This window comes from Uloborus diversus, chromosome 2 (assembly GCF_026930045.1).
Source record: "Uloborus diversus isolate 005 chromosome 2, Udiv.v.3.1, whole genome shotgun sequence".
NCBI classification, from domain to species: Eukaryota; Metazoa; Arthropoda; class Arachnida; order Araneae; family Uloboridae; genus Uloborus; species Uloborus diversus.
Genome location: NC_072732.1, coordinates 98,576,755 through 98,594,679, shown reverse-complemented (window position 1 = coordinate 98,594,679; position 17,925 = coordinate 98,576,755). Strand labels below are relative to the sequence as shown.

The following is a 17,925-nucleotide window of genomic DNA, read 5'->3' as shown; positions in this document are numbered from 1 at the left end:
TTTCAAGTAATATGATATGTTACAAACGCAAGAACTATGATTTTTACATTTTTGATGCAAAATGTAGCAAGGAGCTGAATTTGACACATTTTGGCATTCCTCCCCCTACAATTTGTTAGAAATTTTAAAATTTAAGGTTTGTAGGCACACGTTTCCAAATATTCAATGTTTTCAAGTACTTGAAAATGAATTAGTTTTTCAAGCATTTTCCATTTTTTTAAGGAACGAATTGGCAATTTTTTGTGAGTTAGGGGTCCATTTCAAAGCAGGGGCGCTAAGCTATAGTTTGTTTATCTTATAGGCAAATCCGGCCCTGCATGTAATTCACTTTTACCCGCAGATTGTTGTTTGATTTTTTGTAATTTTAACGAAAATTCGTCAGTTTTTACAGTTAAAGGATTTTTGCGATTTTACCACTCTGTGTAAGGTTTTTATCGGTTTTTAATCAAATTTCAGCAAATTTTTCCAAAATTTTTGATGATTGATTTACTCAGATTTCAATAATGACAATAACTGCCTCATTTAGACTTAGATGATTATGACTTACCTTAATTTTTAAAGAGTATTTAGAAAGTAAGGAAAATGGTATTTTCCTAAGTAAAAAGATTCAATTAATCAGAACGTTCAGATAACTGAAATTTATTCAGTTTGTGATAGTATTTACTTTTCTTTCTCAAAAAAAGAAAAAAAAAGACAAGCCGAAAATTTTCCAAGCGCATGAAGTACTAACTATTAGTTTCATATATACAAATTTCTTCCTTTAAAAAATAAAGAAAACACCATTAGAAAAACATTTCATCAGGTAATAATGCGATCTTACAAGAATTGTGCAAAGCTTTCGTGCCGGAAATATATCTCCCTCACTTTTTCTTTTATTCAGACGTTTTCCTTACAATGTATGATTCTGGAAAATCAGAAATTTAATTTTGAACTGCTAGAGATTGAGATTCCTATTTTTTCCCCCTAAAAATTAACGCATTGTTTACAGTGATTTTACGTTCTGTTTGTTCAATGGTTGGACAATTTTCCCCAGTTTTTTGTTTCATTGTTATATACATTCGTTGAGTATGGTGTTAACTGTTACATTTGATAGTATTTTGCTATACAAAAACCTTTTAGCTATGTACTTCTTTTGCAATAGCATACATTTCAAATCAGCCACTTTCATTTGAACGTATGATGCCAGAAGGTTCTTCAAAATCTTTCGTTTGTAACAACCCAAAACATCTAGTTTTTGAAATCACGCAAATTGAAAACAAGCATTCTGAAAAGAGAAAACAAATTGTAACGAGTAGATCATTATATTAGCGCAAATTGGGGAGGGGGAGGGGAGGGTCCCAAACGTTAATTATTATAAGTGTTGCAGCTGAATGCATAGCTCGTTTAGCCTATATTTTCATTCATATACTTGCCCAAATGGTTTTCAGTCCAAAATAGTGAATTTAGACCAATTTTCAGTACCCCCAGTCACAGCTGTACTATTTGTATTTAACATTTAATGTTCGGTTTCTTTTTCCTTTTTTTTTCTCCCTTCAGAAAAGAACATTTGCTATTCTCTTCATTTTCATTGAACTATTCAAAAACGAAAAAATCATGTTTTTTTTTTTGTTATAAGATTTTGGAAGGATAAGTTGCTACTATATTAACTTCTCTCAAAACTGGGGGGCATTGCACCCTTTGTCTCCCCTATAAATCCACCCATGCTCTTCTAAACTATTCAAAAACAAAAAAATAATGATTTTTTTTTTATTTTAATTTTTGGAAAATGTGTTGTTACTACATAAAGTCCTCCCAAAACTGGGGGGGGGGGCATTTCCCCCCTCTGCCCCCCCATAAATCCGCCCATGAGTAGCTTTCAAAGAACGTATTACTAACTTTACTTGGGGGCTAGATGCTTTAATCAAAGACCTTCATATCTTACATTCTGACCCCTAATATCAATGAACTAGTTTAGGATCTTCAAACATGACTCGCTATAAGAGTCAATTTCTCTAACAGCACAGTGATGAAAATCAGGGCCCGATTAATGTATTAGGGAGCGCTAGGCCAAATGCTTTTTTGGGGACCCCTAAATAGTTAAACCTTACAATTTTAGCCATTGTATAAAAAGGATTTTGGCGATTTGGGCGCCCCTAAAGAGCGGGGGTCCTAGGCCATGGCCTAGTTGGCCTATTCAGTAATCAGGCCCTGATGAAAATGGGACCATTCTGTGAAAGTCGTGTGATGGTAACATAAGGTCTCGTGACAGTCGCAAAACATCGCTGTAAGTCAGTCCGCAGAGACGTCTTCATAATGTAACTTAGTCAACGGTCACAAATTGTCGCAACTGCTTTGCAATTACGTGACTTGCAGTGACGTCTCTGTAACTTCGCCTTAACACTTACATATTGCCCACGAGGGTTATAGCGTTGCTCTGATTAGTTGAGTATGACCTTGAAAATTTCTACCTCTTTTAGGGATCACAGCGGAGGGCTCATCTTATTAGAGCTACATCGTAACGCGAAAGACAACCTAAACTAACCGGTCTAATTTCCAAGTTTGGTGAACACTACGACCGACTTCGGAGGGAGGGGGGGGGCGGTAGAGGGGGAAGAACCTCCTATTTGTTACTCGGCTGGCCCCTAGTAAAATCTCATTCAAGGCAATGTTTTCCTACTTGAAAAATTTAAAAGATTCGTGCCAAGTTTCATCTGTAAATTCATAGCAACGTTTGTGAAAATGTTTCAAGAGCGAAAGCCCTGAAAACTATGAAGTATGTTCTTCCAGCGATTGTAACAAGTTTCGAAAAATATTTGATTAATTTTTGATTTAGAAGTTGAGCCTAATTTTTTCCCCAGAAAATAATATTTTTTCTCTGACAAAAAAAAAAATGGATGCAGAGTTATCGTGATTGACTGAGAACAGGCTCGAGATCGACCGGTCGATACAATCGACGGGTTGCCTAGCGCTGCTGTAGTGTACTAAAAAAAGGAGAACGAAAAGAAAAAAAAAACGAGCTGATGTGTGCATCACATGACTTCCTTTTACTCCAATTTAATGTCATTTCCCCATTATTGGCATTTTCAATGTGATTCAATAGTTTACTCTCGAAATATCACCAACAATGGCTAATTTGAAACCAGATTAAAAAAAAAAAAGAAATCGCCAAATTTGTTGCCAAGTTAGCGACTAAAATACTGGCGATATATCGCCAAGTGTCCGCCAAATTATAACACCACTTGAGTTTACATCAAAATTAACAATGATTTCCACCAAAAAAAGGAGCAAAAGACCCCTTTAGAAACATCCGAATGCAACCAAAAAGGGAGGGGCACAACTAGACCCTACTAGGAGTCTACGTACCAAATTTCAACTTTCTAAGACATACCGTTCTTGAGTTATGCGACATACAGACGTCACGAGAAAACTCGTTGTAATTAACTCGGGAATGGTCAAAATGGATATTTCACGTGTCTGTACATTCTTAGGCACTTATCCACGTGTGGTCGAGTCGAAAAAAAACTCAACATTCATTCGGGGGTGAGTAAAATGGAAATTAAGGTCGATTCTAGAGCGAACATTTTTTCGCGAATTCAATACTTCCTTTTTTGTAAAAGGTAGTAAAAAAAAACTCAGATTAAAAGAAATTTTCAAAATAAATAAGTGATTGCATAATGAATATAAGCTACGTTCGTTTGTTTTGTTGTGATTAATGTCGATATCTTTGCAGAAGCGGAGAGGCAACCGACGAAGAAAAATAAACTGATCAACGTCCATTATTCGCTGTGGATCGGCGGGGAGAAGAACGAGATCCATACCATCACCCTTGCCATGCCTCGAAGATCCAACTTCCTGCAAGTCATGGAAGCCGCAGAAAAAATTAACCCCAGATACAAGTAAGGAAAGTTACATATATAACATTAGGTGGTAGCAATAAAAATCTATTCTCCCGTAGTTTTTTTAATCCATGCATGCTAATCAAATCACGTGTTAATTGAATGAGATCGAAAAGAGCAGTTTTGAGTAAGTTTGAAATTTCGTTTATTTTTCGACCACCGACCAGCCACAGGACGTCCATATTGATGTGGAATGGATGCCCACGTGACAGTCACAGTGAGTGATAAACGTATGTCAAAATTTCCATTAAAATGAATCTCGCTATAAATTTAGACACTCGTATTTATCTAAAAAGTTTTAAAAATTAAGAATGATCTATTTACGCAGCGGATCCCCGTTTAACATGAATGCAATCCGTAACAAAAACGAATCCTATGTCAAAATAATGGGGTTCGCTTTATGGCTCTGGACATTTGCTGTCGAAAAAATGTCTCAAAATTGTATCAAAAGAGTGCCTTATTTTTTTTTTTTTATAAATCTCCAATTCGACTCCTGTAAGCCACAAAACGCTGCATTTCATATCTTGATGAATATTAGTCGCACTACAGTCACATTTTTTGAGTTTGAGTTGTTTTTTGGGAGACTTGTAGAGAAATATGGACCATAAAAAAAAAGTTAGATTTTGTATTTTTCACGATTTGTTTTTCTTCAAACTTTTCTTATCTTAATTCTACATGTTATTTTGGCCATTTTTGCAGTTCGACTAGGACTAACGGTTACGAAAATTGAGTCTTGCTGGTAAAACGGGGATACGCTATATAAATAAATCATTCTCTCTTTTCTTTCTTTCTCAATGGCAAAACTAGGGAAGTTTACTTTTTATTTCACTATTAATGCTTCATTTGACTCCCCCCCCCCCTCTTTCACTGTTCCCAAAAATACACGATTTTCTCAAGTGAGAGATATGAAATTTTTTGCGTACATCAGGGGATACGGCAGCTTAAAAAACGAAAAAAAAAAGATAACTACTCAAACTGACCGCTCAGCTCCGCTAGACTTGGTTCATTACAGCATTTAGAGATAATTTTTTTAAACAAAAATTTCTACACATTAAACTGAAAAGGGGGAAAAAACATTCATAAGCAGCACATTTTGTTTTGAAATTTAAATATCAGATACTAACAGATTTGATGGGGTATGCTAAGAGAAAATGGGGGAAAATGCAATTTATTCTGCGGTTAATGCTTTTGCACCGACAATTTACATCGGCCATTAAATATGAACGAAAGATCTGAAGACAGAGAGAGACTGAAATTCGTGTAAAACTAAAACTCTTTAGCCTCACACATGAATCTTTTAGTGGAATAAACTTTTTGTTCGGAATGTCGCACGTTAACTAGTTGACTGGCGTCTTTCGTTGTGTTCAGGCAACTAAGTTGATTCAACTTTTCTTCTAATAGGCCGAAATTATGTGAGCAATTGCTCCACAAACTGTTAAAACTGAACTGAGTTGACTGTCAACTAGTTTACTCGTAATATCGCTTGGTAATGCCCCAATGAGTTGCATCAACTTCAAAGTTGGTTACACTCATCGGGATAGGAACAGAGTCACAGAGAGCCGAGCCCTTTTAAGTTATGTCGCCGAGCCCCTCCCGCCCCCCCCCCCTCCCCACAAAAAAAAGAAGAAAAAAGAAAAGGGGGAAAACAAGAAAAAAGGGAGGTAAAAGAAAAGGGGGGGAAGAAGAAAAAAAGTGGAGGAAAAAAGAAAAAATAAAAACTGCTTAACAGAAAACAATTAACTCTACATTAAGTGCCACAACAATAAATATCAAAAGAGTAAAGTTTACTTAATCTTTATGTTTTCTCTGATTCGGAGTCTCTCCCCCCCCCCCCTTTTTTTTTTCTTTCTTTCCTTTTCTTTCTTTTTTTTGGAGGTAATGTCGCCACCTCCCTCACCCCTTCCACGGCCCGGGCCCCTAGTTTCCGACTAGACTGACATGGCCTCTCGTCGGGCCTGGATGGGAATGGTAGCGCACATGTGCCTCATGTGCATGGAAGGGCGCGCACCTCTTGCTAGAAACACCAAATAATCAACTATAGAGCATAGAAATTCGAAATAGAAAACAACGTTTCATAAAAATAGAAACCATGTTTCAAAACTTCACTGTAAACCTTGATTGCGAAAACTTTAATTTGTCAGAAAACAAACTCATTCCTTTATTAATTTTACATCTTGTTCCCTCTTTTTTTCTTTTGCTGAATGTAAGCTCGGAAAACAAAGGTTTGGCAAATCCTATCCCCAGAGAAAGATGAGAAATACGTTTAAGCCAGTGCATATGACAAGACTGAGAGTAGATTAGAGCTTGAAGAAGCAGATTTTTCTCAAGGTACCGATATCCCATTGCATCGCTATTGAAAAACAAACGCTCATTGTCTGCTCGGGCTAAAGGAAGCATTGTACTTACTCGCTTGAGGTTGCACGCTTAGTGCTCTCGAGTGCTCAAGGTCGACTCCCATTTCTCTCAATTTGCCCTCTAATTCCTACGCACTCTTTCCTAACAGGTGATTTGGGGGGAGTAAGTTACTTAGAATAATCTTTGTTTGGCACACTTAATTGAGCATCAAGATTTTAAAATGGCTGAATACAGTAACATTGTTGCTTCCTAATACTGTTTAGTTTTGATTTGGCGGATTACGAAATAGCTTAATTTAATTTTCCTTTTTTTATTATTATTTTTATTTATTTATTTTTTCAACAAGCAAAAGTTTTGTTCAAGAAAAAAAAAGAAGGAATTTTTATTATTATTTTTTTGAAGGCTGGAATGTATAGGTTTATAAAAATCTTTGAATGAAAAGCTGTCATGTTTTCCTTTTTTGAAATTTTTATTGGCATGTTTTTCCGGGTGAATTCATTATTGTTTCAATGTACTTTTAAATGATTTAAATTTCTTGTTTTTCAACATAAAACGTACTTCTTTATGATATAAATTGTAATTTATAATGATCGATACCAACGATCAGTTTTATGGCAAAATTTTTCTTTGATATGTTTTCTACTTACTTTTCTTTAGAAAAATTGTATCTCTATGCATTTTTTGTGCATTTTATTAGTTCTTATTGTAAAAAAACTAAAGATATCAAATTGAGCTATTCACCATTTTCAGAATATGTTTTTAAGAAATAACTAATTTTGAATTAAACTTTAAAGTATAAGAAAAAAAATACTAAAAGCTCTTTGAATGTTTCCATAAATATATTTATCAACTAACAAAAATATCCGGCGTTGCCTGGGTTAGTAATAATTATGAGTAATAATCGCTACTTTCATTTGCTTTCTGTTTTAACTGATAAATATATTTATCAGTTGTGCTTGATGAAGCATATGTAATTAATTTTTGCATAATAAAACCAAAAAAATACTTTTTCTTGATACAAATTATTAAGCATTTTTCATACGTTCAATAGACAGTATGGTTTCGCCCATAAGATGCAATGTTTAATTATATAATATTGCGCATTATTTCATTCAGAGCCAAATTTCCAATGTTTGTTTTTTACTCATTGGAAGCAGAAATTACCCCCCGCCCTAACCCCCCCCCCAAAAAAAAGAAAAAATAACAGTATTTCCAAAACATTTATTCACATACGTTTTCGAACAGAAAACTTCTTTTTAAACTCGTTTCAAATTGTTATTCAATGTATAAATTGCAATAAATGCTCACTCCTATTTATATTTATTGAAGGTTTGCAGTTACATTACTCAAATAATTTTGAAAATGCTTATTGCGAAAAGTTGGAGTAATTAATCACAACATTTTTCATACACGGAATTTACATTGATTTGTCTTCCTCAGCTTATATTCATCTGATTTTGTTTAAAAACTTAGTTTTTCTTGAAAACAAAGTTTCATATTTTTTCACTTTTTGCCTAAAATATCTTTTCAAACCCTTTTAATCAGGAAGAAAAAAACCACTTTTAAATTAACTCAAATACTTTTGAACTCAATTTTGAATAACTATTCTCTTTAAGAATAATCTTATCTGTTGTTTATATAGTTAAAAGTTGCCCCAAAATCCACCAGATGTCACTGGAGTCTGACCAGGTTTTTTGTTTATTTGATTAGTTTCATACTACAACTTTTATTGAAATACTGAGCCTGATAAGACGCGTATCAAGTGAAGCCTTGGTATCATAGTCTGAAAACGCGATAGAGAGCAAGCGTAAGCATTCAGCGCGCCAAAAGAGAAGCGTGCCAAAATTCATCGCTTGTGACGTCATAAAGACTACACCTTATTTGAAAAATCGGACATTTCAAATAATTAATTAAAAATTAAATGTTTTGAAAAGAAAAGTTTTTCCTCGCTCCATGTTATCAACTTTAATGACTAAAAGTAGTACGTTTGACTGATGGAAACAACCCCATTGCTTCCGAAGACGGTTAAAACACTATGGCAGAAATCACAACTCAAACATCACAAAGGCTTCGCTAGAATTGAATAATAACTAACTCACAAGTGGTAGACTGAAAACTAACCCTAAAGTTGCTGTGGTTTAAAACTTCAGAAAAAAAAAAATTCGACAATATTCCAGTAAATTGTAGAGTTATCTATCGTGTTTAAATGTCACCAAACTTGGCAACGTTTGGCAATTTCTCCCCAAATTTCTTGTTAAAGTTAGTTGCCAAAGGTAAAGTCAGCTTGGCGATTTCTCGGCAAGCCCACAGAGCACCATTAGTTGAGCTTGCTAAGCAGAGAAAATAACTTACACGTAACGCTTCTAAAAGAGAGGTAACCTTGAAAGAAAGTTAATGAAATGAACTGCCGAATTTAGGCACGTTTACAACCAAAAAAACCCACAAAAAAGCCCATAAAAACACAAAAATAACGTTTATTTACAAACTTGAAAAACCTCAAGGAAACATCTATTTACAAAATTTGTAATAACATAGTGTATGACGTGAATGCCCCAACCGTACTTAATTCGCCCAAAAAAATCGGTGCTTCTAAAATTGAGTGCAGATCTTAATCCAAGACAAAAAAAAAAAAAAAAACTCATTAGTTGTCTTTTCTATCAATAAACTTTTCGCAGTAGTTTTCTTTTTCATTGCGTATGATCCATGTATTATAACTTCAAAGAATTTGCAGAAGCTTGATGATAACTGAGATCAAACAGATTAGGAAGATAAATAAGCAAATTGTCGAAGCTATACCCACTAGACTACACTTATCTAGGTTCTGGCAAGTGAAAGCGGGTAGCGGATAGTAGTTTCTAAAATACATAAATCTGTATTCGATCTTTGAGGCACACTTTTGTCTTTGGAATGGCTAAAGCCTATATAATGTCACTAATGCCATCTACTACATATTAGTTTCTGTTGCACGTCCTTGATTTGAACAGGCAAAATATTCAATTCTGCCCCCCAAACAATGATATTTGTATTTGCTTCTTTAACTTTCTGATGCTTATGAGTTACAAACAGGGACGGGTTTACATGAAAAATGACTACTACTCGACCACGGTAGAATAAGCTCTGGCCCAGAGAGAATTGCAGTGGTACTGTGACGACAACACAACTCAATTTTCACCCCCCCCCACAAGTTCTTTTACTATTCATCTCCAAAAGAAGAAATGAACTCTCTCAAGATCAGAGATTATCTTACCGGGGCCGAATAATATTTTTACTTGTTTTACGACTGAGCAGCCAGCTGATTTCTTTCTTTTTTTTTTTGTCTCTTCTAAAAGGCACGAGATCTTGAAGACACCTAGAGGCAACGTTGTGCATTCCATAGCGGGGAGAGTCGCGGACATGGGAAAGAACACTTACTGGACATTGTACAAGAAAGTACCACTGCCATTTCGTCCCCAGTTGGCAAACGTGACAGCCACCATAGCTCGACTCAAGTTGCTGGGAGCAAAGAGATGGAACCGAGGTAAGATTTGTAATTTTACTGCACGTACTGCTTAGCGTGATTGGACGTGGTTAATGAAATGAAACGTATTTTTACTTATGCATACGTATATTCAACCTCTAAAACCCCCTAACTAGAAATTTCAATGGTAGTTTGTGCCCTTTGAAGCCCCCCCCCCCCCCGCCCCCGTCTTGTTGCAAAACAGCAAAACCACTCCACATACGTGTAAATCAAAGAGTCTTTGATTTAGATAGACGAATCCAGAAATTTTTCGAGGGAGGAACAATTGATTTGTCTTACTTTTTACTTGCATACTGGTTTGCAAATATTGATCACAAAGGTTTCGGATTTCAATTCCGAAACATTTTTAAGCTACGATCTTAAACCTACTTTTCCCCAGCATTATTAAAATGCGTCTAAAGTTGCGTTTTAATCGAAAACTTACTGGTGAAGAGTCCCTCAAGGGACAGGAAATTCCCCCCATCGCTTCTCCCTTGTATCCGCCTCAGGTCATACATTATTACAATCACATAATTGTATTTGAAATACATATGTGTAAATATATCAATAAACTTTTATTCTGCTTGAGGAGAACGAGCAGGGAAGGGACACTTATATTGGCCATAGGACAAAAAGTATCGCAGTACCAAAAAAAAAACGGCTTTTCTCATTCTTATTTTAAGAAACAAATTCGTCCACTCATAGACATGGAAACCGGTTCGCTCGCGCTCTCTTAACTAGATGGATCATCCTGTGGTAGAAAAGTGATTCCTTTTCAACCAACGATCGTCCGCCATTTGTAGGGCAAGAACTTTCCACCGCGCATCACATAAGCATACTATCGGTTCGTTTTCCGCAATTTTCTTTGACTTTTCTGTTTTAAAATAGTATTTTCAGTGAAAGATTTTTTTTTCAATTTAAAATTTAAAAAAAAAAAAAATCCTCAAAATCATTTTTCTATGCGAAATTAACTACTGGAGGTAATTTCAAAACAGAAAATAGATTTCGCATCTTCTTAATTTGTAACTCATTCGTCATTCGGAATTATGCGAAACATTAAAGTATACTTTTGTCTTTAACAAAAAATTAATTTTTCGGTAACGGATAAGTCAGTTTTAACCACTACGAGGATTTTTTAGGCTGCATCTCGTATGTTGTGTGAATTCTTGCATATTTTCAAATAAAGGGATTTTAAATTAACTCGGATATATCTGTGAAGTTTACTGCGTAAAATTTGCAATTCATGGGTAAATTTATATGTACTTTTGGTTGGTAATAAATTATAAATTTAAGAAAACAAAATTGATATTGAATAACTTTTAAAGTCATGATAACCTGTTTAATTACTCGTAATCAGAATATGTACTTTAAGTTGCGAAGAGTAAAATTTAGAAGTAATTGTAGTTAGTAAAAGAAGTAAAATTTACAAAATATTTTTATTGAACAAACATGGCATAAGGTACATAGATTTGTAAATCTCACATCCACTTTCGGATCAGAATGAATAACAAATATTATGAAATAAAATAATATGTAGCACTTGCAACTAAATTGTTGATAAAACACGAAAATTTGCTATTAATTCTCTATTACGTGCAGTTTTTAATGATGACAACTTTTCAACGCTAATTTTTGATTGATCTAAAAGTTTTATGTCCTTAAAAATACAAAAGACTTTAGTTTTTGAGCGGCATCTGCCTTCATGCGTGTGAAAAATGTTATCCATTTCTCACTGAAACTTGCTAAATTTAAACTTTTCTTAAAATTACGAGAGAACTACAAACTTCATATTTCGGTTACGGAGACACGAAGGCAAAACATTAACGAATCTAGACACATGATGTACTTAGCTCTTTCCATTGCTATTAAATCATCAATATTTTTTCGTTATTACACTATCGTATGGTTTCCTAGTATCTTTGAAACTTAAAGTTGAAGCATTAGTTATCGTTATAGTGTTCTAAAAGCTAGAAAATTGCATAAAACTATACGTAATCAACTTATATGTTAACTTGTTAATTGTTCATGTTTTTCTTCAAGCAAAATTAAAATAAAATGCTGTTTGGTATAGGTTTATTTATGCTATTTTATACTTAACGGATAATTTAATCATTATTAAAGAGTTTTTGTTAATTTTTGTCTGATTCTACTACGCTTACAATTGAGATTCTTAGAAATATGGTGACATCTAGTTTTAACATATTGGTTTGCAAGCAATTTTATTAGTTGAAGTGTCTCCCTATCTTTATCATCATTGCCATGATTGATCTCTTTAAATAATGAAATGCAAGTAAAATTGGTTAGCACTAAATTGACAATTTTGGTTCTTATTTTGACCATTTTTGGTAAACCTTTGTTAATATACTAACGGATACACTTTTCTGTTTCTGAGCAAATTTTAACACTATCCTTAGTCGGTTTCGTCAGCCCTCCTTTATTTTTCCTATCAAATAGAGCAGTATGCGTTACAATATTTTTACTCCTGTTGATTATTTAACATTATAGTAGCTCAAACTAAATTCTACGCTTCTAAATACAAACTCACTCTTATCTGTAGAAAGATACATTGCTTCCTTTCTTTGCTCTATTCGTACACTTAAATGCTGAACACGAAGTCGGCATGATTGAGTTTCATCCACCTGAAAAAGCTGAGAAACGAAGCAAATGCTGTTCAACCACCAATATAGTTGCCCTCACAATGGCTTCCGAGTCTACTCCTAGGGAGAATCATTTTCCCCTCCGAACTTCGGTAGGCTGATCCATCTAGTTAAGTGAGCGAGAGCGAACCGGTTCCCATGTCTATGCGTCCACTCCTTCGTCCGTCGGAGTTTAGGTTACGAGCACCGAACTAGAATTCGACACTAACTTTGCAAAATGTATTTCATTTATTAATCCACTTTATCTCAGATTCAGTGCTGGCTCCTAATTATTTTTATTTCTTTCAGACATCAGCAAATTGCAGCCAAAGGACAACGAACATCTGGCCTTCTGGTATAAACCTTACCTGTGAAGACATTGAAATACTACTTGCAACGACAAATGAGGCAGTGAGAAGCAAAGGGATATAAGTCGCAAAATTAAAAAAATTGGTGATAACCAGCACACATAGTAGGTGAACCTCTCCTCTGCCTTGGGGCAAGAGATGGTACCAGTAGCCCTGGTAGTTGCTGCTATACAGCATGATTTAGAAAAAAAATTCAATGAAAGCTTACCTAGGATCTGATCTTTAAACGCGTTTTACTCATAACTTGAAAATGTCCTCTTACATCACTTTGCTTCTCACTGCCTCAAATGTTTTTTTCATTCAGTTTTGACGAAGGCCAGATTTAAACTCCATTGGTACTGAAAAAGACGACGAAAAACTTTTTTCGGATGAAAATCATTCCACAAGCAGGGGCGGATACAAAAATTTTTGTAAGGGGGGTCGAGCTTCAACAGTCAATGCAAAAATCCCTACGTAAAAAGTATTACCTACCCCCCCCCCCCCCAAGAGTGATGTGCCCCCTTTAATACGGAGTACCCCCCCCCCCAAATGAAGGCAAAACCCTTTCAAATTCCCGCACCCAGCTATTTTTATAATGGCGCAGCCTGCACCATGGATCATAATCCCCCAGATTTTCATGACAGGCTTGTCACATTATCGCAAGCTTTGAATATATGAGATAACAGCTATAAAATAGTTGAAAAAGCGCAATACAAACATGGCAAGTGGTAAAAAAGAGACTGATTCTATGAACTATTTTTTCGGATCTAAACAATTGAAGTTAAAAATAATCGCAATAAAATTCTTGTCACAGGAGGGTCAGCTGACTCTCGTTGACCCTCCCACGAATCTGTCCTTGTCCACAAGCTAACGACATCCGAAAAATCTCGAACTTATATTTTTTGGAGCGGGGTCATCTTAATTTTCCGAAAGGAACTCCAGAAGAGCCTACGATATCGAGTGTGACCATTTGTGCGACAAGCTTTTTTATCGATGCGAAAATAAGAAATGAATAACAACAAATATAAAATTAATAAAGTTGGCAAATTAATTTGAAGTTAGAGCCTAAGAATGTTTGGACATTGTGAAGAGAGGACTTTTTTGAAATTTTACTAACTATTCAAGTTTTCAATGCATTCCTCGATTCAAGTCATCAGTTTGAGAACATTTCGTTTCTTTATATACAGTTTAAAAAAAGTATGTGAAATAGAAATGGCATTTTTTTATATGATACGATTTGTTTCATCGATTGTTGAATATTTTTTGGCATTATGTCTTTTACCATCGCAGTTTAAATTTGTTAATTAAAGTATTTCATTCTGGCTAACTTGACAAGCAAAGGTGATCAAGTTTTTGTTTGTTAGCGAATGGACTTTAATTAGAAATAGTAACACTCATTTATATGATACATGCTGTTTCACATGGGATTTTCATCTCATTCTTGTCTTTTTGACGTTGTAATATAAAACGAGTGAGCTAATTATTTTATTTGTATGATTTTCGTTCATTGCATTTTGTATATATTTGCATGTTCTGACGTATTTGTAAAAGATGTATTTTTACTTAATAAATATTTATTTTAACGTTTGGTCATAATCATTGGCTATAGTGGATTGGAAATGAAAAAATACACTTAAAATGCACTAAATAATAAAATGCACTTCTTATCATGCATCTGTGCATCGGTAGGTTGGAAATCAATAAAACTTTGCATCAAACATTGCTGCAAATTCCGAGGAGAATTCACGAAATTGAAATATGATACGAAACGCAATATCCAATGTAGGGTTGGTTGGGGTATGTGGGACCCCTTTTTAGAACAGTTCGTTTTTAAAGCCTTATACAAAAGTTTTGATGAAAAAATAAACTTGATTGACTTATTTTGTCTTAGACATTATTAATAAACGAAAGTTCATCATTATTTCCTAAAATAATGCTTTAAATATTCTTAACGATTATATTTTTTAAAAATCAGATAGATGTCTCACTTGCCTCATAAGAAGGGGTAAATAGAACACCCCCCCCCCTTTCATTTGAATTACCTTTTATTTAAAGCATACAGAGAAAAATGTAGGGGGAGGGTCTTATTTGATAAAGTATATAAACATTTAGTAGGAAATAGTTTGTTAAAAGTGCATTTATTTAAGAGATATTTACTGTCATTTAAATCTGTATGACGGAAAATTATAAAGCAAAAAAACAAAATAATTACATCTGTGAAATTTATTGGTTGCCTATTGGCATATATTTCGTTTTTACATATAAAGGTGGTTGAATAAACGTAATACAGTTAATTAAGATCAATTTTGGTAAATTAGATAAAATTATAAGTTGGAAAGAAAATTGGAAACACTAAATGGCAGCGTCTATTTAAGATTGGCTAAGGGGGAACCATTATCACTTCATCCTCAGTTTTAATTCCAACATCATCAGCATCAGGCTAATGAAAAGTGTTGCTATTTGTATTCGTTTTTGAAAATTTAGCTTTTTTTTTCCTTTGCATCATCAACTTCCATCATTAGAGCTGCATAATATTTTATGGTTTTCTTCGATGTAAGTTTCACAAATACATAACCACGAGCTTTAGCAGTTTTTGTACATGAACTATCAATCCCTACTAAGTCTTCATAGTTACCTTGCACTTCACTAACAGAAATTTTTCAGAGTTGCTTTCGATTTTAAAATTGTCAATATTATTGGGGGACCCACACCTACTTACCCCTTATAACTGAAATGCATGGGGTAAGTGGCACCCCTCCTCTCAAACACTTATTAATAATGCTTAATGCAAAAATTCCTATTGTAGTATGTATTTTAGGTTAAACTATACATAAAAGTTTAATGACCATTAAAAAAAACTCCTAGAAACACTTCTTTCAAAAATGTTGCTTGAACTCTCTAAAATATATTTTCCGGGAATTTTTTCGACATACCTGAAAAGCGGGTGACTATGGTACAGTTTTAGTACATTTCTGTCGGTAATTACACAACATGCATTCGAAAAAAAAATGAAGTTGCGTTATAATTATAGTGTAAAACCTGGATTTTCGATTCCAACCTTGAAATAATTTGCAACTTTACTCAAGTACCCCCCCCCCCACACACACAGCAGTTTTTCTTTGTACCCACACACCCTCAATTCTCACCCTCTCATTGCGGGCGATAGAGCACATGTTTTAACGTTTTCATAAAGGTTTTTGGTGGTTTGTACCAAACTCTAACCTCTCTTATATTTTAATGGAAGAGTGTAAGTATAAGTTAAAGGTAAAAAATATCGTGAAAATACTTATAATTATACTTTTAAACAAGGAACGAAAATGAATTTTAATGAATGAACAAAATTGACTTAGAAAATGAATATAATAACCTATCTGTACCTACATAACCAAGAACCAAACATGAAATAAACCACAATTTTGAGGTAAGTAAGTAAAAATACAAGAAAGGAACACACTATAGGTACACTTAATCCTTCATCTCATCCGCAACAAATCTGTTTGTCCCAATTTTCATTGGAGGCTTTTTTTTTTAAATTTAATTTTATTTTATTTTATTTTATTATTTTATTTATTTATTTATTTTTTGTAATTTTTGAAGACGGATACCAAATCTTATCTTCTTTTTCAGTTCACTCCCAAAACTAACCTCGCTTCAACATTGTTGAAACTTCCAACTCACTTGCATCTACACCCGTGATTTGTCCTGGGTACTTTCTGCCCTGATAACCCAACTCATCCTCCAACATTTCGACTAATTACTGTACCACACTCACCCTCCAAATTGTAAACATTACACAGTTGTAACTGTAGAAAGATCAGAATATTTCATTTTTGAATGAAAATTGGAGGTAACTTTCTTTACGTAATATGAAAGCGAAAGGTACTTACGAAATTGTGATTCCTTCTGCACGAAAAGTCCACCAACATACAGTTCCGAGCTACCTACAAACACGTAGCACCAGTTGCTCAAAACAAATAAATTCACCATCACCAGGTTACTCGTCTGGCGGGCCGGTTTGACAGTGAAAACAACTGTCTCATAACCATCAAAGAAAAGGTTGTACAATACTAGTTCCTATTGAAACTGGGATATCCCAGAGTGCACTACGAACTCTTATTACGTCAAAACTGGAGTTTGTATCATTATCACCCTCCAAACGATCTTCACTTTTACGGTAAGTTATATGACGTATCAAAAAGTTCCACGAAGCCCAAATACGTGCAAAACCAATCACTGTAAAGAAATGTAACATGATCACTAGTGTAAAAAGGTATAAAAATAGGCTTTCCAGACGTCCCGGTTTGACCGGGACAGTCCCGATTTTCAGGGAAAATCCCGGTGTCCCGGCCGGTTTGCTTCAGGTCCCGGAGAAAAAGATAAATTTGATTAGATGACTAAAAAAAAGTCTAAAAAAATATTAACTGTGAAGGATTATTTTGGATAATTACTTTGTCATTTGAAACATAGACTTATAAAATTAATATCGAATCAGCTTGTGAGGATTTTTACAACAACATTAAAACCAAAAAAGACTTTAAAAAAAAAGTCCTAGCGAATGAAAAATACATATAAATATTGTTCAAGGCTTTATTCCTCATTCAAAGTATTTCCTCTTATTAAAGTAACTAATAAATATTAACATGTAAAAAAATAAAATGTTTAAATTTATCTTCTTATGTCATTTATTATTACCCCTGGTTTAGGCTCATAATAAATATTTCATAATATATATATTCATAGCATTGAGAATGAGCTACCCTCTAAAATACGCTAAGAACCAGCCAGGGGTGTGTTTGTTTCCCTTAAAGGGTGTTTGTGGTCCGAAATTTCCAAATATTTGTGGCTGACAACACATTTTAAAGCTAAAAAATTGTTAAAAAAAAAACTTTTAAAATGTTTCTTTTCAATAATTTTTGTTTGCATGTTGCAAAATTTTTTATGGGAAGGGGGGGGGGGGTCGAGTTTTTCATAATTTCTGAAAATTTCACACTGTCTTCAGAAAATTTTACTTGAGTCAGCTATCACCCCCTGGTTTCCTTTTGAATACTCGCGACGGGGGGGGGGCGGGGTATTCCGGTGTCCCAGTTGGACATTTCAGAAATCTGGCAAGCCTATATAAAAGCCATATACATATTTCAGTTTTTTTTTTTGGGGGGGGGGTATGATCAATTTACCCTAGTGGCCCACTTCCACCTTCCAACCATACTTTAAATGCC

At 34.4% G+C, this 17,925-nt stretch overlaps 1 protein-coding gene across 1 annotated transcript in view; it reads left to right on the top strand.

Moving 5' to 3' along the window:
- Positions 1 to 14,275, top strand: part of LOC129235299 (cobalamin binding intrinsic factor-like) — a 133,529-nt gene extending 119,254 nt beyond the window's left edge. Inside the window, exons 8-10 of the mRNA XM_054869028.1 lie at positions 3,710 to 3,875; positions 9,560 to 9,747; positions 12,672 to 14,275. Of these exons, the coding sequence (XP_054725003.1) occupies positions 3,710 to 3,875; positions 9,560 to 9,747; positions 12,672 to 12,736 (419 nt within the window). The 3' untranslated portion in view covers positions 12,737 to 14,275. The remainder of the gene's footprint in view (positions 1 to 3,709; positions 3,876 to 9,559; positions 9,748 to 12,671) is intronic.
- Positions 14,276 to 17,925: the final 3,650 nt, after the last annotated feature.